Genomic DNA, 23,567 nt, shown 5'->3' on the forward strand with positions numbered 1-23,567 from the left:
AAAGATGCTGTTAAAGATGCCAAGAAAGGAATGAGGAAGATTATGACAGAATAAAAAACAGCCACTGATATTCTGTTCCATCTTGGCAAAGAAGAAATCTCCTCGTAAGTCCTCTGCTAACCTAATTTTTGTAATGATAAACATAGGTGTTTTGCATTTTGAAGCATTCCAGTAAATGAATTCATCTCTTGATTAAGGTATGTTTAGAATATACAGTATAGCAAATTGTTAGTTTACTTAAGCATGCTATTGATGTACCTAACTTTGTATCGGTTATAAAGTGAGGATATATAGTAGCAATTCTTTTATTTACAGAGCATCTCATGATCGTTTGGTGAGGCTTACTCGTCACATTTTAAAGCAGCGCAGCTTATATCCCTTGTATCCACCTCACGAGAGCATGTGTGTGGTCATGGAACAACTGGAAAACTATGTGCATTTGCCTTACAAACCACATCTCCTTGTGATTCCATCAGATCTTCGCTATTTTGCTAAGGTGAGTGTCTCCTGATTGTGGCCTGTCCTTAATATCCACCCATAGCGATTCTGTTTTGCTATCTGTCTTAATTCTGCTGTTTATGCAACATTGCAATGTGTTCTTAATGTACAAAGCCACTCCTCCCCTTCTATTTTCCCTATCCTTATGAAAAATTGTATAACCATCAATTTTCACCTACTGATCAAATACTTTCCTTAACATGTCTAACCAGGTTTCTGTTAATGCAATTATATAAAATTCTCAACCCAAGCTGCTCCTCAAAGCAAATCAATTATATCAAAATTCTCAACCCAAGCTGCTCCTCAAAGCAAATCTATCTTATTTATAATACTCCTACAGTTCGCGTAATACACTCTTAAACTATTCCTCGCATTTACTAAGCTGGTTACTTCTCTAGGTTTAACTATACTCTCCTCCCTATGGATCTCAGAAGTCCTCTCCCTCTCCTGATTAATGAAAAAAGCGCCAGAGTGCATTTAACTCGTGTTCAAGTGATCCACCGAACACGAACACCTTGGCGTGGTAAATGCACACCATCCCTGGCATACAATGTGTCTTTGCTCATCCATTGCACCTACAGTGATCTGCAAGCCTGCAATTCACTACAATAGCTCTGGACAGCCATTCACCTCAGTCCTCTCCTTGTCAACACACCGCATACCTTTATTCCTAATTTTGGCTAAATATCCTTAAACCTCCTATACAGCTCCTCACTCCTTACCTTAGAAAGATCATTTTCCCTTGCGCTGAGGGAAAAAATAGGTTTGGCCCTATCTGCTTCTTTACTCCCAGCGAGGCCTAATAGCACTAGTTAAAGCTAGTTGTGATTTCACTGAACATTTCCCTTTGCATCTCACAACTCAAGGGGGCAGTCACAGTCTGCCCTCTAAAGACAAGTCTCCTACTTCTCACAAAACTACATGCACTTACCACAGACACACACACACACACACTTGGAGTAAAGTAACTAGTGGAGTGCCACAAGGGTCGTCAGTGTTAGCCCCCATTATGTTTCAAGTTTATATAAATGACATTCACATTGGGATAAATAGCTGTATGAATTTATTTGCTGATGATGCAAAGTTGTTAAAAGTTATCAAAACCAGAGAGGACTGTCTACTGTTACAAGAAGATTTAAACAAGATCTATGAATGGAGCAAGAAGTGGAAATTGGAGTTTAATGCCAAGAAATGCCACATAATGGAACTAGGAAAGAGTAAGAGAAGACCAGTATGGAACTATTTAATGGGACAAGAGCAAATAACGAAGACAAAAGAGGAAAAAGATCTTGGAGTGATCATACAAGAAAATCTGAGCCCTGATAAACACATAAACAAGATATTTGGACTATCATATAAGATGTTGACTAATATAAGAGTGGCATTTCATTACATGGATAAAGATATGATGAAAAAATCATCACAAGCATGATACGCCCAAGGCTGGAATATGCAGCAGTGGTATGGTCTCCGAGCTCTAAAAAAAGATATAAGAAAACTGGAAAGGATACAGAAGATTGCTACAAAGATGGTGCCGGAATTAAAGGACCTCACATATGAAGAACGACTGAAGGAAATGGGACTGCCAACCTTACAAGATAGAAGAGAACGTGGGGACTGGGGACCTAATAACAATGTATAAGATAGTAAGTGATATTGAAAAAATAGACAAAGACGACCTGGTGCTGTTGGCGGAAGAAGATGGAAGGACAAGAGGACATGAAAAGATCAGGATGAATTTAAAAATGGTGACTCCAAATCCAGCCTCGGAGTCTCCTTCTGGGAGACCAGGAATGTCCCCAGATCAGACTGCTCTCTTGTTGACGATCCTAAATGTCTTGACACCTACCTCATCTTTTTCTTCATTAACTTCTGCAACATTCACGATCTTAGATCTAATTTTCAATCTGTAGAACATCACCTCTCCTCTACTAAACCTCATCTTTTCCTCACTGAAACACAGCTGTCTGAGGCAACTGACAGTAGTCCCTCCTCTGTTTCCTCCTACTTTCTATTCTCATTTTCGTTCCAAAGCTGGATGTTGCATCTATGTACGTAATGACTTGACTTACTCATGCTCACGGTCTTGAATCTTGCAAGTTTTCCACCATCTGGCTTAGATTCAACAGTCACTCTCTAACTAAACTTATCTCCATCCTTGGAGATTTCAATGTTCACAAGCTTTGGCTTTCCTCTCCCTTCTCTAACCATCCTGGTAAACTAGCCTTCAACTTTGCTATCCTCCATGACCTAGAGCAACTTGGTGCAACACCCTACTCGTATTCCTGACCATCTTGGAGATCACCCAACATTCTTGATCTACTCCTCACCTCTAATCCTTCAGCTTATGCTGTTTACCTTTTCTTCTCCATTGGAGTCCTTCGATCACAATCTTATTTCTGTATCTTGTCCTATTTTTCCAATCCCTCCTTAGGATCCCCCAAAGCGAAGGTGCCTCTGGCGTTTTACCTCTGCCAGATGGGGAAGGAACTGGGGAGGTATTATGCTGATTTTCCCTGGAATGATTACTGTTTCCATGTCAGAGACCCATCTCTGTGTGCTGAACTCATAATGGAGGTGACAGTGTCTGGCATGAAGGTGTACATTCGTCATTCTCTTTCTCAACCTAAACCTTCTAAACTTTGGTTTAACACAGCCTGTTCTCATGCTATACATGATAGAAAGGTTGCCCACAAAAGGTACTTGAGCCTTTCATCTCCTGAATCTTATGCACTTTATATTTCTGCCTGGAATCATGCTAAGTCTGTTCAACTTGCCAAACACTCCTTCATAAATAGAAAATGTCAAAAAATCTTTCAAACTCAAATCCTACTCGTGACTTTTGGCATTGGGCAAAAACATCTCCAATAACTTTACTTCTTCATCTTTCCCTCCTTTATTTCATCCTGATGGTACCACTGCCATCTCGTCTGTTTCTAAAGCTGAACTCTTCTCTCAAATCTTTGCTAAAAACTCCACCTTGGATGATTCTGGGCTTGTCCCTCCCTCTCCTCCTCCCTCTGACTATTTCATGTCTTCAATCAAAATGCTTCATAATGATGTTTTCCATGCCCTCTCTGGCCTAAACCCTCAGAAGGCTTATGGACCTGATGGGGGTTCCTACTATTAATGTCAAACACTGCTTCTGTGCTTCCACCTTGCCTGACCAAACTCTTTCAACTATGCCTATTGACTATTCTAATCCCTCAAACTACCATCCTATATATAGCTTTAATCTCTTGCTTGTCTAAAGTTTTTTAATCTATCCTGAATAGGAAGGTTCTTAAACATGTCACTTCATAATCTTCTATCTGATTGCCAATATGGCTTCTGTCAAGGTTGCTCTACTGGTGATCTTCTGGTGTTCCTTACTGAGTCTTGGTCATCCTCTTTTAGAGATTTTGGTGAAACTTTTGCTGTTGCATTAGACATATCAAAAGCTTTTGATAAGAGTCTGGCACAAGCTTCGATTTGAAAACTGCCCTCCTATGGTTTTATCCTTCTTTATGCAACTTTATCTGAAGTTTCCTTTCCAACTGTTTTGTTGGAGCTGTGGTAGACGGCCACTGCTCTTCTCCTAAATCTATTAACATGTTACTTGCGGCTGGCACCGCGGCGAACTCTCCCTCACTGCGATTGAAATAAATCGGTCACGTCAGTGTGGCTCTTGCCAGCAAAGTGAAAGGAGGTGAGTGAAGTCTGAAACACACGAATGCACTGGCAACCTCAAATTGTTTGCCCACTAGTGGGTCGCATCACATCGCATACCGTGAAAAATCTGTGATATTACTGCGATGCGACCCACCGGTGGACAAACAATTTTTTTCGATTTTCACAGCATCTCTATACATATTACAATATACTTTCCATTACTAACAATTTGTTTAAATATCTTTGTCTGTTTGCAGACTTAAAAAATGCACCCTAAACAATTTTACGGTGGACCTAGTTCAACAGAAGAAAGGGAAGATAGCATTTCCTATCAGAAGCTGAAGGATCAAAGAGAGAATCTCGAAAGAGATGTGTAGGGTGTTATGAAATAATATCCACAAACGAAGGAAGTAAAGTAACATCTAAAAGAGCAAAAAAAGTATCTACTTTCTGCAGCTCGTGTGATGGCAAGCCTTACTTATGTCTGTCATGCTTTGAAACAAAACATTCAAAGTAAATAATGGAAACATGTTGCAGGTATATTTTCAGTAAATTTCTTTCTTGTTTCATTACTTGTGTTTATAAGATATGAAGTTTTTGAGGATCACCAATGGGTTCCTTTTGCTAAAGTTTGTCCAATTGATAGGAACATTATGAAAAGATCAATAATGAAAATTACTAAAGCTTGTCAAGAAAAGTCCAATCTGTTTCAATTATTTGTCATAGAAATGTTTTATGTTCTGAAGGGTTTTATTACATTTATTAGAAAAAAAATATGAAAACAGGATGATTTTTCATTTAACAAAAAATTTATGCTCTACTGAAGGAAAAAATGCATTATATTTCATGGATTAGGAAAATAGTATGATAAAAACACTATTTTTTCATTTTTTTTTTTTTTTTTTATAATTCTAAAAATGAAAGAAACTTCATATTACTTATCAATAAGTGTTTACTGTGGCCTCCTATGCATAGTTTATTGCAATTTTATTATATAATCCAATTTCTGTTAATAGTAAGATAGAAACGTGACATTGGATATTGGCCAAACGCTGGCGACACAGCGGTAGGTCGTGTGGGTCGTATCACAAGTAACGTGGTAATAGTGGTGTTCCTGAGGGTTCTGTCCTGTCACCCATTCTCTTTCTGTTCATTAATGACCTTAATCAAACTTCTTGCCCTATCCACACCTACGCTGATGATACCACCCCACATCTTTCCACGTCCTTTCAGAGATGACCAATCCTTCAGGAAGTCAACAGATTACACAGGGATGCCACAGAATGCCTTACTTCTGATCTCTCCAAGATATCTGATTGGGGCAGAGAACACTTAGTAGTTTTCAATGCCTCATAAACTCAATTCCTCTATCTATCAGCTTGACACAACCTTCCAGACAACTGTCCCCTCTTCGTCATTGACACTCAGCTGTCTCCCTCTTCCACACTGAAGGTCGGCAGTCACAGGCAGTCTTGCTGGGCAACTTGGAAGGTAGATATGTACCTTTTTGCAGCTAATCGTCTTGATTTTCCACACTTTCCCTGCACTTTAGAACATTGGAAGTCATGGGTCGTCAATCAAAGATGAAGACCAACCAGAGACAAAGGATGAAGAAGCTAAATGAGAGAAGGGGAAGAAGAGGGCAAAGATCTCGGTCGCTTGACACGGCGACATCTGCCACCACTCACTCAGCTTCACCATCACAAGCAATAACTGAGTCACAAGAAACAACAAGAATGGATACACGTTTTCATCTTTTGAAAAGCAAAATTCCTTCTTGTGAAGCTGAGGAAAAATCATAATTTCTTAGTCATAATTTGAAAGTCTGGTTTCAGGAACAAGTACCAAGACAATGGAGGCAACAAACAACAGCTTTGATGCCTCCATCACTGTTACGTGTTCCACATGTGGTGACAGTGACACGTAACACGTCACTTGGTAGATGATGCTGAGAAAGAGAGAGACCTCACTGAGCTGAGCTGCAAGCTTGTATATCAGGTAATAAATGACCTTGGCTGTGCAGGATTGAACAGAATTACCCAAGGACTAAGCATATAGCCTACAAAAATGTGAATTGCACTGCTTTACAGAAAACAGCTCGTATCTCAAAACTAAAGTTACTGATATCTCTAGTTCAATATCACTTAATTTTTAAGTAATTTCAAATATAAAGGTATCAACCTACTACTTTGTAGCTTTATTTTTTTCCATCATAAAACATTTGGATTATAGTAATTCATATATGAAGAAAAAAAATAGTACTGATAACAAAAATTACCTTATTTTTTCTTTTAAAAATTTTCCAGACATACCTATATATATATATATATATATATATATATATATATATATATATATATATATATATATATATATATATATTTTTTTTTTTTTTTTTTTTTTCCAAAATGTTATGAGAAAAAAAATTTTTTTTTGTTTCCATTGATATGGAAACAAACATTTTTTTTCATCATGAGACAGTTTGGAAAAAAAAATACAGGTATGTCTCTGGAAAATTTTTAAAAGAAGAAATAAAGTAATTTTTGTTATCAGTACTATTTAAATATTTTTTTCATATATGAATTACTATAATTCAAATGTTTTACAATGGAAAAAAAAAAAAAAAAAAAGCAACATAGGAGGTTGAAAAACATTCAAGAAATAGCAAAGAATGCAGATGCTACTTAATATTTTCAGTGCGTATTGTATTTTTTCCCCTGAAACTATTTATCGTATTTCGTAAAACTTGGGATTCTTGTAATTTAGGTATTAATATATATAAACACCAATTTTCATGAGAATCTGGCAAAAAAAAAAAAAAAATAAATAAAAAAAATAATAATAATAAAAAACGTAATTTAAAATAAATTACGTCTGAAGGAACCCCTGTGCAAAAACAAAATTATATACCACATATTTCTCATCTTATTTTCATCGTATTTCACACGACAAATATCATAATCTAAATTTCTGAATAACTGGTTTAAGGAAAAATAATATATTATAATATTACAATAACCACTATATATTGTGTATGCTTAGTTATATTACGTATATGAAATTTAATAAGTCAAACGTGCATTAGCTTATCTCACTTGTTCTTGCGGAACCCTTAGAGACCTTTTGCGGAACCTTAGGGTTCTGGAAAACCCTACCATAGATCCTCTAAGATTGTTGGGAATGAGAGGTAGGTAAAAGTTGGAGTTTAAAAAACAATCATAACTCAAAAAATATTTGTCTGCATTGAAAATGACATATATCATCAATCATTTCACTAGATTTCTCATAAGAAAAGCATGCCACACACTGTATTCCATAATTGGATGAAACTGTGAATTGATCATGTTTTCTGCTTGGATAATGTGTTGTTAGATTGCTTTCAACATTATATGCTTAACCTCTTCATTATGGGCAACAAAATGGCTCCTAGCGCTATATCTGTAGCGCCATATCCGGGTTGGGTGGGGGTGGGGAGATACCTGGCATTCTCTCTCTCTCTCTCTCTCTCTCTCTCTCTCTCTCTCTCTCTCTCTCTCTCTCTCTCTCTCTCTCCACTACAGTAATAATAATGGTAAGTGATTTTTTTATAATAGGTATGTACAATTAGAAATACACCTACACAAATTTTAGAGGTGCATGCAGGCTTGCTGCCCTACACCAGCAACATCATTGGAGGAGCCTGTACTCCACTCACTCCTGAGACCATTCCAAGGAGTGAGGCTGCATATAGTATATAGGCTTGCTCTCCTGATACCAGCAAACTCTGCAGAGAAGTGCACCCCAATCATTCCTGAAACCACAGGTAGCTGAAAACCAGAAAGCAAAGAACTACTAGGCTAAGGTAGCCTTCACTGAAGCTTCACAACAAACCTAAGATCAAGAAGAATCAGAGGATGAACAGTGTCCCTGTGATGTTTCTCCTCAGTTACCATCTAACAATTTAGACTGCTGCTTCTCCTTAGAGCCAAAGTACTTCTTGAGATAAACAATATAAATCTTGAACTGGGAACAGATATTTAGCTGGACCCCCCCAGCAAATGCAGCTCTAAATCCTTGAGATAGTTTAATACTTACATCACAAACCCACCTCAATCTGACCTCATTTGTTGAAATGTATGTCTTTAGTGTGTTTATTCAACTTTTTTCTTCTAATACAAGTAAAACCATTTACCAATAATTAGAATTTGACAAACTCAGCAAAATCATTTAATTCTGTCAGTGCTCCCCCCTAGCTTTGCTGTAAATTAATTTATTTTGATACAGCTTAAAATAGTCACTTGTAAGGAACCTGACTGAATTTTAAAATTGATTTGTCAGTTATGTTGTCAGATTTTGAGTTTTGCTTTATTAATGAAAATAAATACAATGCTAATATTATTTTCTTTCATATTCTAGGAAGTGGAAGACTGTGTTGTTGTAAATCCAGAGCATCTAGCAAAAGGTCTTATTGGAGGGACCTATGCAAGAATAGAATTACATCCTCCTTCCAGTGATAAAAGAATGGCAAACTCCATCAATGTAAACGTCATAAAAGTTTGACTTTTTTTCTACACAAAATGATATATATGTAAAGGTACTATCTGCACAAGTACCTTTTTAACATTAGTAGCAGTTTACTTTTATTTGCAGTTTTTTTTTCTTCCACATTATTATTTGCTGGTATACTTAGTGTTAAGTTTTTTACTTGTCTACATTTATTTCTATTACATGCAGCACTAAGCAAGAAAGGTTAATTAATACAAGACCTACAGTATTACATTTATAGAAAACCTACATATATATGTTATGTACATTTATATACACCAGCACATACTTTAATTTGCAGGTTTTGAAATACATAATTTCATTAAATGATCTTTTAACCAAGGTAGACTTCCATATATTTTATACACAGTGTAAAGATTTTTTTGTTATCCTTTTTAGAATAAAGATTCTAATTTCTCAAGGCTGCTTACTGGAAACTTCTAATACCTGGCTGGACTAATAATGTAAGCCTGGGGGACTGATTTGTATTAGGATTAACCATTAAAATGCAGCTGAGCATCAAACTGCCCAAATCTTTAACTTATAAACCAAATGGTATCAGACCAGACTTTTAAAGACATGGTTTCACTTCTTATCAAGTTTCAAAATTTATCCAATGACTAAGGATGACCTGCATCAAAATATAAATTGCCTTTCAAATAACTATAGTGGTCATGATGAGTAATTTGTGAGTGCAAGTTCTAAATTTCATTTATCAAATATGCATTGACCAATATGTAGCAACTGTGTGAAACCCTCAAGAGCCAGTCTTGTGGCATTAAACTTTGCAGCAAAGCTGTCATACAGTGCTCCAGAAACATGCTCTTCAAGTTTAGCTTCAGGCACTTTGCATTCCTCACCATCATCTCTTGGCCTAGCATATCTGTCTAAAATATCCTCTAAGCTATCATATTCCTCAATATCAAAACTTTCTAACTTTCCCTCAAGACTGTCTATTTCTTCTTCCAAGCTATGAGGTGTCTTCTCCAAACTGTCTACATCCTCATCACTACTGTTTCCACAAGCCTCCAAGCTGTCCTCTGTACACTGGCCCAAGGATTCAGCCTCACTCTCGCTTTCCTTACTACAGGACACCTCAAGACTTGATTTGCACTTACCTGACTTTTGATCATTCCCCTTTTGTTGGGAGGGAAAAGTTGGGAGATGATCTGAAAGCTGAAACTCTACAGGTTTCCACCAACCATTGTGTTTGTATCGGAGAACCTCCTGTGTCACCAAGCCACACACACAATGTTGTGGAGGATTGGCTGGCAAGGCAGTGCTGGATACATCTCCATTTTTCAGCAAATGTGATGGAGTGTGCCATAGGTGATGAAACACTGTGTCCACTGACCAATCAAATCTATTTGAAGATCCTCCACTAAGGTACAGAGCCAATTCCATCAAGGTACGGACAAAAATATTTCCAACCTGCAAGATCATTAGATGGTTATCTGAGTATAAGTTCAAACATTAAGATTGATAAGCAAGATTTGATAAAATTCAAAAGGCCATAGATTGGGATAACTTGTATCTAAGGAAATGTTCTTTTAATCTAATCCCATAGCTGAGAAGGCTAGGATTTAACCTCAGCCAGGCATAGATATCTCAATCTTTCATTATACCCTTGTATTTACTTGCTACAAAATAGTACAGGACATAAGGCAAGGAGTTGTCATAAAAGTAAAGAGGGGATCATGTATACTACTTCTATGTAGAGGTTGATACATCTATACTATATACATGGATTCAAGGTACTGAATTCAGAGAGAGAGAGAGAGAGAGAGAGAGAGAGAGAGAGAGAGAGAGAGAGAGAGAGAGAGAGAGAGAGAGAGAGAGAGAGAGAGAACCATATTATAGTGTAACAAGAGAGATGCATCAATATTCAAGGATTTCAATCTTGTCTGGAAAGTGAGTGAGTGAGTGTGAGAGAGTGTGTGTGTGTGTGTGTGTGTGTGTGTGTGTGTGTGTGTGTGTGTGTGTGTTTTTTTGTTTGTAATTCACCACAATTGCCTACTGGTCACCCAGCCAGTCTTCCCCATTACGGAGCGAGCTCAGAGCTCATAGACTGATCTTCGGGTAGGACTGACACCACAACACACTCCACACACCAGGAAAGCGAGGCCACAACCACTTGAGTTACATCCCGTACCTATTTACTGCTAGGTGAACAGAGGCCACACATTAAGAGGCTTGCCCAGTTGCCTCGCCGCGCCGGGACTTGAACCCGGCCCTCTCGATTGTGAGTTGAGCGTGCTAACCACTACACTATGAGGTGTGTGTGTTTTGTGTATTTACCTAGTTGTAATTACCTAGTTGTAGTTTTACAGGGCCTGGGCTTTATGCTCGTGTGGCTCCGTCTCCATATCTACACTTATGCAATTTTTCTTTAAAACTATGCACACTCCTTGTTGACACCACTTCCTCACTCAAACTGTTCCAAGTCTCAACACATCTTTGCGGGAAACTAAATTTTTTAACATCTCTCAGACATCTTCCCTTCCTCAGTTTCTTACTATGCTATCTTGTGGTTCTAATGTCATATTCTTCTCTCAGGATTAGTTTCTCATTATCCACTTGATCCATTCCATTAATCAATTTATAAACTTGTATCAGATCCCCTCTCTCTCTTCTGTGTTCCAGGGTTGATAGATCCATTGCTTATAGTCTCTCCTCATATGTCATCCCTTTAAATTCTGGAACCATTCTTGTAGCCATTTTTTGTAGTCTCTCCAATTTCCTTATGTGTTTCTTTTTATGGGGGGTCCACACAACTACTGCATATTCCAATCTAGGTCTTATTTTAGTACTTATCAATTTCTTCATCATTTCTTTGTCCATGTAGTGAAATGCTACTCCAATATTCCTTAGCAAATTATGTGTGTGTCTGTGTATTTACCTAGTTGTAGTTTTACAGGGCCTGGGCTTTATGCTCGTGTGGCCCCGTCTCCATATCTACACTTATCCAATCTTACTTTAAAAGTATGCACACTCGTTGCAGACACTACTTCTTCATTTAAACTGTGTGTGTGTGTGTGTGTGTGTGTGTGTGTGTGTGTGTGTGTGTGTGTGTGTTTACCGAGTTGTATTGTACAGGATTCAAGTGGGGCTCATAGTGTCCTGTCTCCATTCATCCAATTTTTCTTTAAAGTTATGCACATTATGTGCTGTAACAACTTCATTATTCAGTGTATTCCACTACTCCACCATTCTGTGTGGAAAACTATTTTCCAATATCCTTCACACACTGCCTTATCCTGATCTTCTTTACATGTCCTCTTGTCCTTCCATCTTCTTCTGTCACCAGCACCAGGTCTTCCTTGTTATCTTTTCAATGCCATTGACTATCTTGTATGTTATTATATTAGGTCCCCTCATTCTCTTCTATCTTGTAAGGTTGGTAGTCCCACTTCCTTCAGTTGTTCTTCATATGTTAGGTCCTTAAGTTGCAGCACAATCTTTGTAGCAATCTTCTGTATCTTTCCTAATCTTCTTATATCCTTTTTAGCGCTCAGAGACCACACCACTGCTGCATATTCCAGCCTTGGACGTATCATGCTTGTGATGATTTTTTTCATATCTTTATCCATGTAATGAAATGCCACTCTTATGTTACTGAACATATTTTATGATATAACAAATACAGGCAACCCTCGCTAAACGAATGGGTTACGTTCCTAAAAAAACGTTCGTTGTGTGAATTTTCGTTAAGCGAACCAATTATAACAAGTTTGACCCCTGACTTGAACTTCCATTAAGAGTAAACAAAGCGAGAGTGCATCATAGTACAATAAGTTTTAATGAAAGTAAAAATTATGAAGTTAAACATTTAAGCAGTTTAGTTTAAGACTAAGTCATTATAATGTACACTAATGTATGTATGTAAGTAACTTTATAATGTTGATGATCTTAAATTTATGAAAGGAGGGAGAATGGAGCGGGAAAGACGCTAGCCGGCAACCTGTGGAATGTAAACAAAAGGTGCATCATAGTACCGCATACAAAACTTATGTACTACATTTCCACAAGGCTTTCCATTTTATCCATTGCATAGTCACAAGTTTGGGTGGTTCTTTTAGCTTGCAAGGAAGATACGGTCTCACCAGCCTTCTTAATAGAGTCTGCTGACTTGAAAATAGTAAAGACAGTAGATGGAGTCAAGCCATGGTGGCGAGCAATGCTATTAGTTTTCTCGCCTCTCTCATGTCTGTGGATAATATCCAGCTTCACTTCGAGAGTAAGAGACTTCCTGGTCTTCTTAGCAACACTAGGCGACATTGCAGGGCGTTTTAATGGCATGTTGAGTGAGGGAAGACGAGCTGTTGCTTCACACTGTTATTGTTTTGAACTAAGACCGGGGGAAGGGTAGGGGAGTGAGTGGTGCGTGTTTTGCCCACGAGAGGCGCTGGTGTATTCAAAAGCTTGTCGGCTTGCGTGATACAGCGGGGCTTTCAAACTTGGAAAAAATTACCTGGACAAAATTTCATTAAAGCAAATTTGGTGTTCGTTATACGAGCAGATGGTAGTAAAATGAAACGTTCGTTGTAGCGAAATTTCGTTGTGAACATTAGTTAATTAATTGGGGGTTGCCTGTACTTGTATTACAGTGACTTTTGTGAGTTTTTGTAATCTTGACATCATTTTCTTTATTTCTTGTATCTCCTCCTTTAATCCCTGATTGCACTGACCTTCTCATAATCTACTGATCTCAACTGCAGCTCTGCATTTTCTGCAGTCAATTTTTCCTGTTTGTCCATTAGACTTGACATCACTTCCTTCATGTACATTAATTCCCTTTTACATTGACCAACCTCTTCATACTACCTTTTTCCTCTATAAATCCAGAAAAATCCTTGTCCATAATATCCTTAATCAGTCTCTTTAATCCAACAGGTGTTTCAATGTACCGCTGGTTTTCACACGAAGGCTTTGATTCTGTCATATGTCTGGCAGCACTACTCACTTCCATCTCTCTCTCTCCTTTTTTTCCATCTATAAGATCCAAAACTTATTTAATATGGAGACAGGAGAACCTATGGCCCCCTCCCCCCCTGTACATACGTCTAGGTCAGGCTCCAACTCCTGTTGTAGCTTTTCCCTGCGAGCTGCTCAGAGACGTCTTGTCAGCATGGTGTCTATCCTTCTCTTTTGGAACAATAGTTTTACTCTAAAAAAGAATTCACCTTAAAGATGTGATAAGGAGAAGCACCAGCAAGTTGAGTGAGGAGCTGAGCATTGGTGGTGATGAGATGAGTAACAGTGGTCGCAGCCCAGGCCTCTAGGCAGCCTCCGCCACACACTATCCGCCGATCCACCACAGCCATCCGTAAAGCAGCCAAGCAGCTCTTGGTAGTTTCCTGTAAAATATTTGTTTTACTACTCTCATATACTGATGATTTAACTGAAGATTAAACATATTTATATACTAGCTAATGGAAAGTTAAAAGATGGAGGCAATGAACTTTCCATAATGTATTATGGAAGAAATGGAATATATTTACTACAGGACCCATTGATATACAAAAAGCATGATAATTTTAACAATTACAGTAAGTATAATCATTGATGTATGTATGGAGTAGGAGGAGAAATACTAAGCAAAGTCAAACACTAACAGATCTTTTTGTCCCTTCAAGGCTGCTTGGTAACTACTAAAAAGCAACAGGAAAGAGAGACAAGACAGCACAGGTGGAGGTTCCTATCCATCCACCACTCCCTTCAGCTTTTGCTGCTATGAAAAATTGATGGGAAAAGTGTCATGTGGTATGGAAAAACTGGTAAGTAATTTTCACAAGACAGGATGAAGGGAAATTCTGCAACTGACCTTACAATGAACTCTACTCTACATGTCTACCTGGGAAGAAAAATAAATAAAAAATAATATCTTTAGGAGTTATGAGTTGTGTACAATTATTTGAACAAGAAAATAGATTGTTGGAGGTTAACTTAAATATTTGCCTATTTTACTTATGAATGATTTAAAAGAATAGCTGTTTACAATTTCCGAGGGAGGATTATTCCAGGTACTAACTATGCAAGTAAAGAAAACTGCTTTTCCTCAAGGGATCTGAAAAGGTTGGCAGTAATTTTGAAACCATTATTCCTTATTATGTTAGAATATCCATGATGAAATATTTATTCATGTCAAGGTTGCTATACCCTATCAAAATTTTGAAAACTTCAATTAGATCTCTTATCCTTCCCTTTGTTAAGCTAAATAGATTTTGTTCTCTCAATCTTGGAATCATTTTAGTTACTCTACACTGTACCTTTTCTAGTTTTTCAATGTCTTTTTTTGTAATGTGATAACTAGAACTACACACAGTATTTGGGCTGAGGATGCACCAATGAGTTAGATAAAGCAACTATTACTTTTTTGGGGAGGGAGGAAGGTAAAAAAGGAAATTTACTGCATATTTTGGCAGATAAGACAACTTTCAAATAGATGACTCCCAAATTTAATTCTGAATTTAATGGTTTTAGCTGATACTGGTGATATAATATGACACCCAAACTACCATACCATTTATGGTAAAGTTTGGGTCTGAGAGTACTAAACAACTCTGAGATGATATACCAGTATAGTGAATGGAATACATACCTTAGAAGGTATTATCAACAAGATACCATCTTCAAGTTCAAAACCTAACCTAAAATAGAATTCCCATCAGGGATTTTATACATTTTCATGAAAAAGGATGAATGGATAATGATGGTGTAAAATTAAATGTATGATCAGTTTTCCTAAGCATAAACAAATGCTTGCCTAGTATTAGTAGTAGGATGGTATCAACATAGGAATGGTTAAGGAAAGAAGTTTGGTTTGAAAGATCATTAATCAATAATAAGAGGGCAATCAATGGGTGACAGGACAGAACCATGAACATCAACCACTATTAATAGATTTTTGAGAAGAATAGTGGCCATCTAGGCATCTACCACAGCAGCAATAGAATAGTCAGAAAGGAAACTTTAAATAAAGTTGCAGAGGGAAGGATAGAAGCTATAAGAGTTTTTGAGATCAAAGCTTTGTGCCAGACTTATCAAAAGCTTTTGATATGTTTAAGGCAACAACAAAAATTTCACCAAAATCTCTAAAAGAGGATGACCAAGACTCAGTAAAAAAAGCCAGAAGATCACCAGTAGACCAACCTTGATGGAAGCCATACTGACAATCAGATAGAATCTTTTTTAAAGTAAAGGGAAAATTGGGCAACAAAAAAAACAAACAATAAAAAAAAGCTCCACTTAGTTGCTCATCCCCTTACAGGTCCAAGAGAGTTAGCCAAAAGAAAGAAATACATGTCTTGAAACCTCCCTCTTAAATTAAGTCATGTCATAGGCAGTTGGAAATACAGAAACAGGTAGGGAATTCCAGAGTTTACTAGAGAAAGGTATGAACGATTGAAAGTATTGGTTAAATCTTGCATTAGAGTTGGACAGAGTAGGGATGAGAGGTAGAAGAAAGTCTTGTGCAGTGAGGCCACAGGAGGAGAGGCATACAGTTAGCAAGATCAATAGAGCAGTTAGCCTGAAAACAGTGGTAGAAGATAGCAAGAGATGCAACATTCTGGCAGTGAAAAGGAGGCTGAAGACAGTCAGTTAAAAGGGAGGAGTTGAAAAGATGACAAGCTTTTGATTTCATCCTATCTAATAAAACTGGAAGTGGAAAGCCTCCATACACATAAAGAGTACTCCATGCATGGGTGGATAAGGCCCTTGTACATAGTTAGCGGTTGGAAGGTGAGAAAAACTGGTGGAGACACTTCAGAATGCCTAACTTCATAGAAGCTGCTTTAGCATGAGATGAGATGTGAAACTTCAAGTTTAGATTATAAGTACAGAAAAGACCAAGGATATTTAATGTAAAAGAGGGGAACAGTTGAATGTCATCAAAGAAGAGGGTAAGAGAGTAAGGTTATGTCTAGTTTTATTGATTCCATGCATGTAAGTTACCTACACTGGCTGTCTACCCACTAAACTCCACTGGTTTTATACACACATCATATTCTCAGATTATGGCCTGCTGTACTTACTACATGGCTCCCCAGAGAACCATGGCCCACAGTTTGGGAACTACTACTCTAGGTCATGGAGGATAGCAAAGTTGAAGGCTAGTTCATCAGGATGTTCAGTGAAGGGAGAGGAAAGCCAAAGCTGGTGGTGAACATTGAAATCACCAAGGATGAGTTAAATAGTTAGACTTTCTTATAGTCCTAGGAGTTGGGAAAGAGGTAAACAGTACAGATAAATTTAGTTAGAGAGTGACTTTTGAGCTGAAGCCAGATGGTTAAAAACTCAGAAGATTCAAGAGCAAGTCAAGTCATTGTGCACATAAGATTCAACATCCATTTTTGGAACAAAAATGACGATAGAGAAAGTCGAAGGGAACAGAAAAAGGACTACTGTCAGTTGCCTCAGCTACCTGTGTTTCGGTGAGATAAAGAAAACGAGGTTTAGCAGAGATGTGGTGTTCTACATATTGAAAATTAGATAAGATTGCGAATGTTGCAGAAGTTAATGAAGAAAAAAGTTGAGGAAGGTTTCAAGACATTTATGGTCCCCTCCCTAGAAGGAGACTCCAAGGGTAGTATTGAAGCTGCCATTTTTTATTTCAAGAGAAAGGTGTGTGTGCATAGTAAGTGCACATAGTTTTGTGTGAAGAGGGAGAGTGATCTTTAGAGGATAGGCTGTGACTGCCTGCTTGAACTGTGAAACACAAAGTTCACAATTAGCTTAAGCTAAGGTAAGCTCACAGCACCCCATGAACTGGTTCAGACCAGAACTAGAGCTATTAGACATAGCTGGGAGTAAATTATCATTTCGGCAGGTGTCTACTACCTCCTTTCTGCACATTATTATTCCTCTATAACCAGAAGGGAATGATTTAATAGTTTGCTGTGTGTAAAAAAAACACATGTTTTTTGCAGTTCTTACAATCACACCTACTCATCAATAAATGTCAGAGAAAAAACTTCCTTTCATTGACCCTACAATGTTGGCTATGATCACTACAAAGAAATTACCAGTGTCATTAGAAACATGCTGGAGCAGCTACACCTAACCTAACCTCTTCCCTTGCTACCATGATTCCCAGTTAGTGAGTGAGTCAGTTGAGGAGGAAAGAAAGTGTACGAGAAAAAGGAAGAAGGATGTGTCAAGGACAAGTAGTCAAAATGCATAGATATGAATACTAAGGTGTGACATAGAGGAACGAAGGTACACAAACATATTAATACAGTGGAGACTAAATACTTGAACGTCTAAATACTCAAACTTTTCAATACTCGAACGCAAGTTTGATTTAACACTCGAAAAAATATCTGATAGTCAAACGTCCACACACCTGGTTGTAAACAAAGGCTCCCTGGTGTCCCCTTTCTCCCTCCACCAGTTGTGACTTGTGCTGCTGTGGTCACCAGAAAAACATTCTCCTGCATTCTATCTGTAGTTTTTCATTTATAAACTTATATTAACACCAAAGGCTTATTAGTGGTGAAAATATCTGGTAATCAAACGGCAGCACATTCTGTCGTATACAAAAGCTCTGTCATCTCCATTCTTGCAGCTGCCACTGTACCATTGATACCGTATTACTGGTAATACAGTGGTACCTCGACATACGATTTTAATTGGTTCCGTGACGATCATTGTATATAAAAAAAATTGTATATCAAATAAATTTTTCCCATAGATATTAATGGAAATAGAATTACAGTAATACTCCGCTTAACGAACGTTCGTTTAACGAATTTCCGGTTTAACGTACTATATAAAGTTAGACCAAAAAGTCCGCATAACGTACAATCACATCCGTTTTAGCAAATTTTCTGGGTTTGAATTTGCCAGGTGAGGGACTGAATGCAGCAGCTTCACTGTGATTGTCTGGCTCCCCGCCTCTGTTTCTAGCGCTCCTGGAGCTGGATCCAAGGTTCTTTAACAACGTCAGAGCAACCTCCTGCCGCAAAATGGCTTTCATGAACGCTTGGAGGGACGGTGACAAGGTTGTTATCAGGTTGCTCTGAGGTTGCTGGGAACACCACCTCTCAAGGTGGTGTTACTGTGTTATATATGCATTTATGCTCACAAAACATTTCTATTAGCTTTTTACAAACCTTGCCCCCAAGAAAGGATTGTTTTGTAATGCATAAAGTGAAATCTTACATGAAATACCAAAAAAATAAAGCAGAGATAAGATCGGCCACAAACGAAGCGGAGACTCATGGCAACTCGGCTGCTTCTTCTTCTTATGACCTTTTTAGCTTGCGTGTTGCTTTCACCTCGATATTTATGTTTCCACTCCTCTATTGTCTGCTATAATGGATATCATATCTTAGTATTCATATACGCTCATGCCATGAGGATAACCTCGACTCCGTGGCACTGAATGATAGTGAATTATTAATGAAATACCGCGGTATTTCATTAGTAATTCACTATCACTCACTGCCACGGAGTCAAGGTTATCCTCATGGCATGAGCGTATATGAATACTAAGATATGATATCCATTATAGCAGGCAATAGAGGAGTGGAAACATAAATATCGAGGTGAAAGCAACACGCAAGCTAAAAGGGTCATAAGAAGAAGAAGCAGCTGAGTCGCCATGAGTCTCCGCTGCTTGTCGATCTCTCTGCTTTATTTTTGGTATTCCATGTAAGATTTCACTTTATGCATTACAAACAATCCTTTCTTGGGGCAAGGTTTGTAAAAAGCTAGTGGAAAAAAATATAATTTTTTTTTTTTAACCCATGTAGTATGTTGGGAACCAGCCCAGAACGCATCCTCCCTATTTCCATTATTTCCTATGGGAAAATTACGTCCGCTTAACGAATTTCCACTCTACGAACAGCTTTGACATCCCCTATCCTATCCTGTTTGAAAACTTTTGAATGAGAGTGGTATCAGAACAGGAGAGAGAGAGAGAGAGAGAGAGAGAGAGAGAGAGAGAGAGAGAGAGAGAGAGAGAGAGAGAGAGAGAGAGAGAGAGAGGATAAAAGGGGACGGTTTTCTCTCGCTCTAGCCAAGGCCGCATAACCCGATCGGACACAAGGCCACGTACACCAATGAGACTACCTCATTCAACCTGTGATATTTTGGTAACCATGACATCTTGAGACTTCTGGTTTTTTGCATTGCAAAGAGAAAATGTTGCTTGTGGGCAGAACACCCTCTGTACTCACTCTTTTATTGAATTTCTAAGTGTAATCAGTATGTGAATACAGGCTATTTTGTATGTTTCTTCCGAAACTTTTACTTTTAGGACCCATGATCTTGAGTTCACAAAACTTAAGAAAAAATACACACTGCCAAGGAGCACAGACACATACATGCACAAAGGATGAACAACGATACACAATGCGGGCTGAATGTTTGGGTAGATAAGGGTAGCCGAGCGATCACTGCGCCACCTACTGATGGCTATTCGTATCTTTAAAATATTGTCATATTTCAAGGTGTAAATTATATGAAATTTTTTGTCGTATATCAAAAAAATTGTATGTTGGGGCGATCGTATCTCGAGGTATTACTGTACTAGTATACCGGATGCCGGTGCACACCTGCCATGTCTTTGGAAAAACAACATTCTCCTGCATTGTCAGTAGTTTTTCATTTAGAAACTTATTAATGATGAAAATAAGGAATTTAGTGAGAGTGCAAGTGTCAGTGAGACAGCCATTCACTAGTAGATTCACAGGAATCACGCGAGAAGAAAAGCTACAATAATGTTTTCGTGGATAGAGATTCATCCTCTGGCTACCTCCCTCCTCCCCTCTTCTTCTTCTAAGTTATCCATCACCAACCTTCACTTATGATATATACAAATCAAAATTTTTACAAACTTGGGGTTTTCCTAAGATTAGAACGAATTACCAGATTTATAGGTATCATTTGGTGAACTTTTTAATACTCAAACAGCTATTTGGAACGAATTAAGTCAGCTATTTGGAACGAATTAAGTTCGAGCATTGAGTCTCCACTGTATATGGATGTGTAATCTTTATAGTCAATATTTTCATCATGGGATAAATTTCAGATGAATGGACTATAAATATAAAAACTATAAAACTAAATATCTATTCCTGTGATGGGAACAACATCAAATAGCAATACCTTTAGCGTTGGTAGAATACTCGGACTGGAGATTGTGGGTAACAAGAGAGTTGACACACATCCCTCACTGTTGTTCAACAGAATGTAGTTCTTGTTATTTAAGACCACATTCTGTGTTGAGGTCAGTATTCCCAGAACAGCATCATTCAGCTCACCTGGCAAGTTACTGAGGTTGCTGACAGACCTGCACCCACTAACTCTTATTAGTGATTCAGTTGCACTAGTGCCAAGCCTTTCCAGTACTAGGCAGCCAGTACGCTCCAATTCAAACTTGAGTACTGGATGCACAGGTTTTTGGTTGGCTATGATGCTGATATTCCTCTTCTTTAGTACAGACATGAGACTGGCCAGGACTAAGGAACCAAAGTTATCTTCCTTGGTCCCTGGCCCTCCCCAGGCAACAGAAGTTGTCTCTTCTATATAAGACAGTGCCACTGTGAAAAGCAACACCCTAATCTCACCAAGTGCTCCAATCTCCTCCACTCTGTTTAGAGAGATATCAGGATTCCGATACAACAAACCTTCAAAGATGGCTCCTGGGGAGGATGGTCCCTCCTCCTGTGTTGCAATGGAGACATGTCCAAAGCCATTATGCATGTATTCACTAGGAATGCTCTTGAGGAATGCACGAACTATATTGATGCTAAGGTCACTGGCTTCAGACTTGGTGAGACCTAGAGAACTTTTGGCTCCTATTATTGTTTTCACAAAAGAAACCACTTGATCCATTTCCTCAATGTCCAGTTCCATCACCACTTGTGATGGGAATTGGTCCAGCTGTTCAATGAACTGTGAAATTATCCACTCTGACACATAACTGACAATTGGGTGTGACATCTCTTCCTCACACTTCAGAGCTTCCTCCAGCAGTCCGACACAAAGAAGGCCAGTATATAGACCATTAAGACCACAAGAGGAATTTTGAGCACTGATTAGTGCATTGATATATTTTGTGGTAGGATGAGCAAAAGATAGTTCTTTAACAATTTCTGATGAAGATGATACTAATGCCTCCCTACCTACAGCATTGCTAATCAAAACAGAACAGCCCTTTGGTCCATAAGCAGAAAGTAGCAGCTTCCGATAGCTACTCAGCATGGACAAGCAAGATGGATGATTCACACTATGACAAAACACTCCTTTCACACGATCCCCTTCTACCACCACACCTGACATCTGAAATGCAAAACATATTCAGTATGCATCCTATTTCTCCCATTCAAAACTCATCAATTAAACAAATACATCAGTTTATATGATACTATCTATGACTGAATGAATTTAATTTCCTCACATATAAGGAATACAAGCCTGGCATTTTCTGTTGCTATGTTCATGTGATTATTCTTTCGCTCTATTACACTGAATGAAATCGACTGTTCTCCTTTTGGCTTCACCTAATGACCAAATAAAGAGGAATCTGTATATATTATTATGTTGCCTGTTATCACAATACCCTGACCATCCTTAACAAAAATGAGAATAAGCTAGAATTTAAGTCCATAATAAATGTTTCTTCTACTATGCCAATATTTTTCATAAGATAAAATTATGATTTCCTGACAGTCTTTCTGCAACAGGGTTTCATTAAACACACACACACACACACACACAAGAAGAAATATTATATAGAACAACAAAACTTAGAGAAACAGAAGGCTGCAAAGATATCTATATAAAGAAAAATAGAAATGAGGAAGAAAGGAAGAGATACAATGAACTGGCAGCAGCAGTAAGGGAAAAGAATAATGAAAGGTCAGAAGAGGAGAAAGAGGCATTTTTTTGGTGAATTCTAGGAGACAGGATAAGGAAATGGTATATAAACGAGAAGGAAGAGAAAAAAGTGGAACAAGTTTAACTAAAAATGATAAAGGCAAAAGACTAAAAATGATGTATACGAACATAGATGGGGTTTTATCAAGTAAATTAGAATTAAGAGATTACATAAGGAAAGAAAATCCAGATATTGTATGCCTGGCTGAAACAAAACTAAATAAGGCAATCAAAATAGACTTGGATAATAGGTATAATGTATGGAGAAGAGACAGAGTGGGTAAAGGAGGAGGAGGAGTCATGATAATGTTAAGGAAGGAGATAGTGATAAATGAAATGGAATGTGGGGAAGGAAAAGCAGAAGTATTGTATATTAAGATACATATTAATAAAAAAGAGATAACAATCATTGTAACATATGTGCCACCAAAACTAAATTCATGGACCAATCAAGAATATAAAGACATGAAAGATGACACAATAAGGAGAATCATTAACGAGAATCATTAAAGAAAGGAGAAAAGTGATATTAGTAGGAGATTTCAACTGTAAAGAAGTGGACTGGGAAAATTATGAAAGTGGTATGGGGAAGAAGCCTGGGAGAAAGATTCTTGAACCTAATGATAGATGAGACCAGAGTAAAGGAATGCACAAGATTCAGAGGAAACGACGAGCGAGATTGGACCTAGTTTTTACAAGGGTATACAAATGAATGATGATATAAGATATAAGTGCCCATTGGGAAAGAGTGACCATGCAATATTAGAAATAGATATAGAAGAGGAAAGGAAGATAGAGATGATTCATACAAAGGAGACCGATTAAATTACAGAAAGGCTGATATTGAGAATCTCAAGAACTATTTTAAAACGTAGACTGGGAGGAGATGGAAAACTCAGAGACAATGCAAGACAAATATAACTTATTTTTGGAAATATACAAAACAGGAGTCAGGAATATGTCCCAAAATATAGACCTAAAGAAGAAGGAAAGAAAGATTGGTTTAA

The 23,567-nt window shown here is 37.8% G+C and overlaps 2 protein-coding genes across 2 annotated transcripts in view; one reads left to right on the forward strand and one right to left on the reverse strand.

The window, feature by feature from the left end:
• LOC123519747 (DNA polymerase alpha subunit B-like) overlaps positions 1-9,091 on the forward strand; it is a 66,511-nt gene extending 57,420 nt beyond the window's left edge. The window contains exons 7-9 of the mRNA XM_045281251.1: positions 62-104; positions 316-496; positions 8,545-9,091. Of these exons, the coding sequence (XP_045137186.1) occupies positions 62-104; positions 316-496; positions 8,545-8,688 (368 nt within the window). The 3' untranslated portion in view covers positions 8,689-9,091. The remainder of the gene's footprint in view (positions 1-61; positions 105-315; positions 497-8,544) is intronic.
• Positions 8,896-23,567, reverse strand: part of LOC123519884 (McKusick-Kaufman/Bardet-Biedl syndromes putative chaperonin-like) — a 79,053-nt gene continuing 64,381 nt past the window's right edge. Inside the window, exons 4-6 of the mRNA XM_045281517.1 lie at positions 20,788-21,963; positions 13,857-14,030; positions 8,896-10,104 (exon numbers count right to left, since the gene is read on the reverse strand). Of these exons, the coding sequence (XP_045137452.1) occupies positions 9,382-10,104; positions 13,857-14,030; positions 20,788-21,963 (2,073 nt within the window). The 3' untranslated portion in view covers positions 8,896-9,381. The remainder of the gene's footprint in view (positions 10,105-13,856; positions 14,031-20,787; positions 21,964-23,567) is intronic.

This window comes from Portunus trituberculatus, chromosome 46 (assembly GCF_017591435.1).
Source record: "Portunus trituberculatus isolate SZX2019 chromosome 46, ASM1759143v1, whole genome shotgun sequence".
NCBI classification, from domain to species: Eukaryota; Metazoa; Arthropoda; class Malacostraca; order Decapoda; family Portunidae; genus Portunus; species Portunus trituberculatus.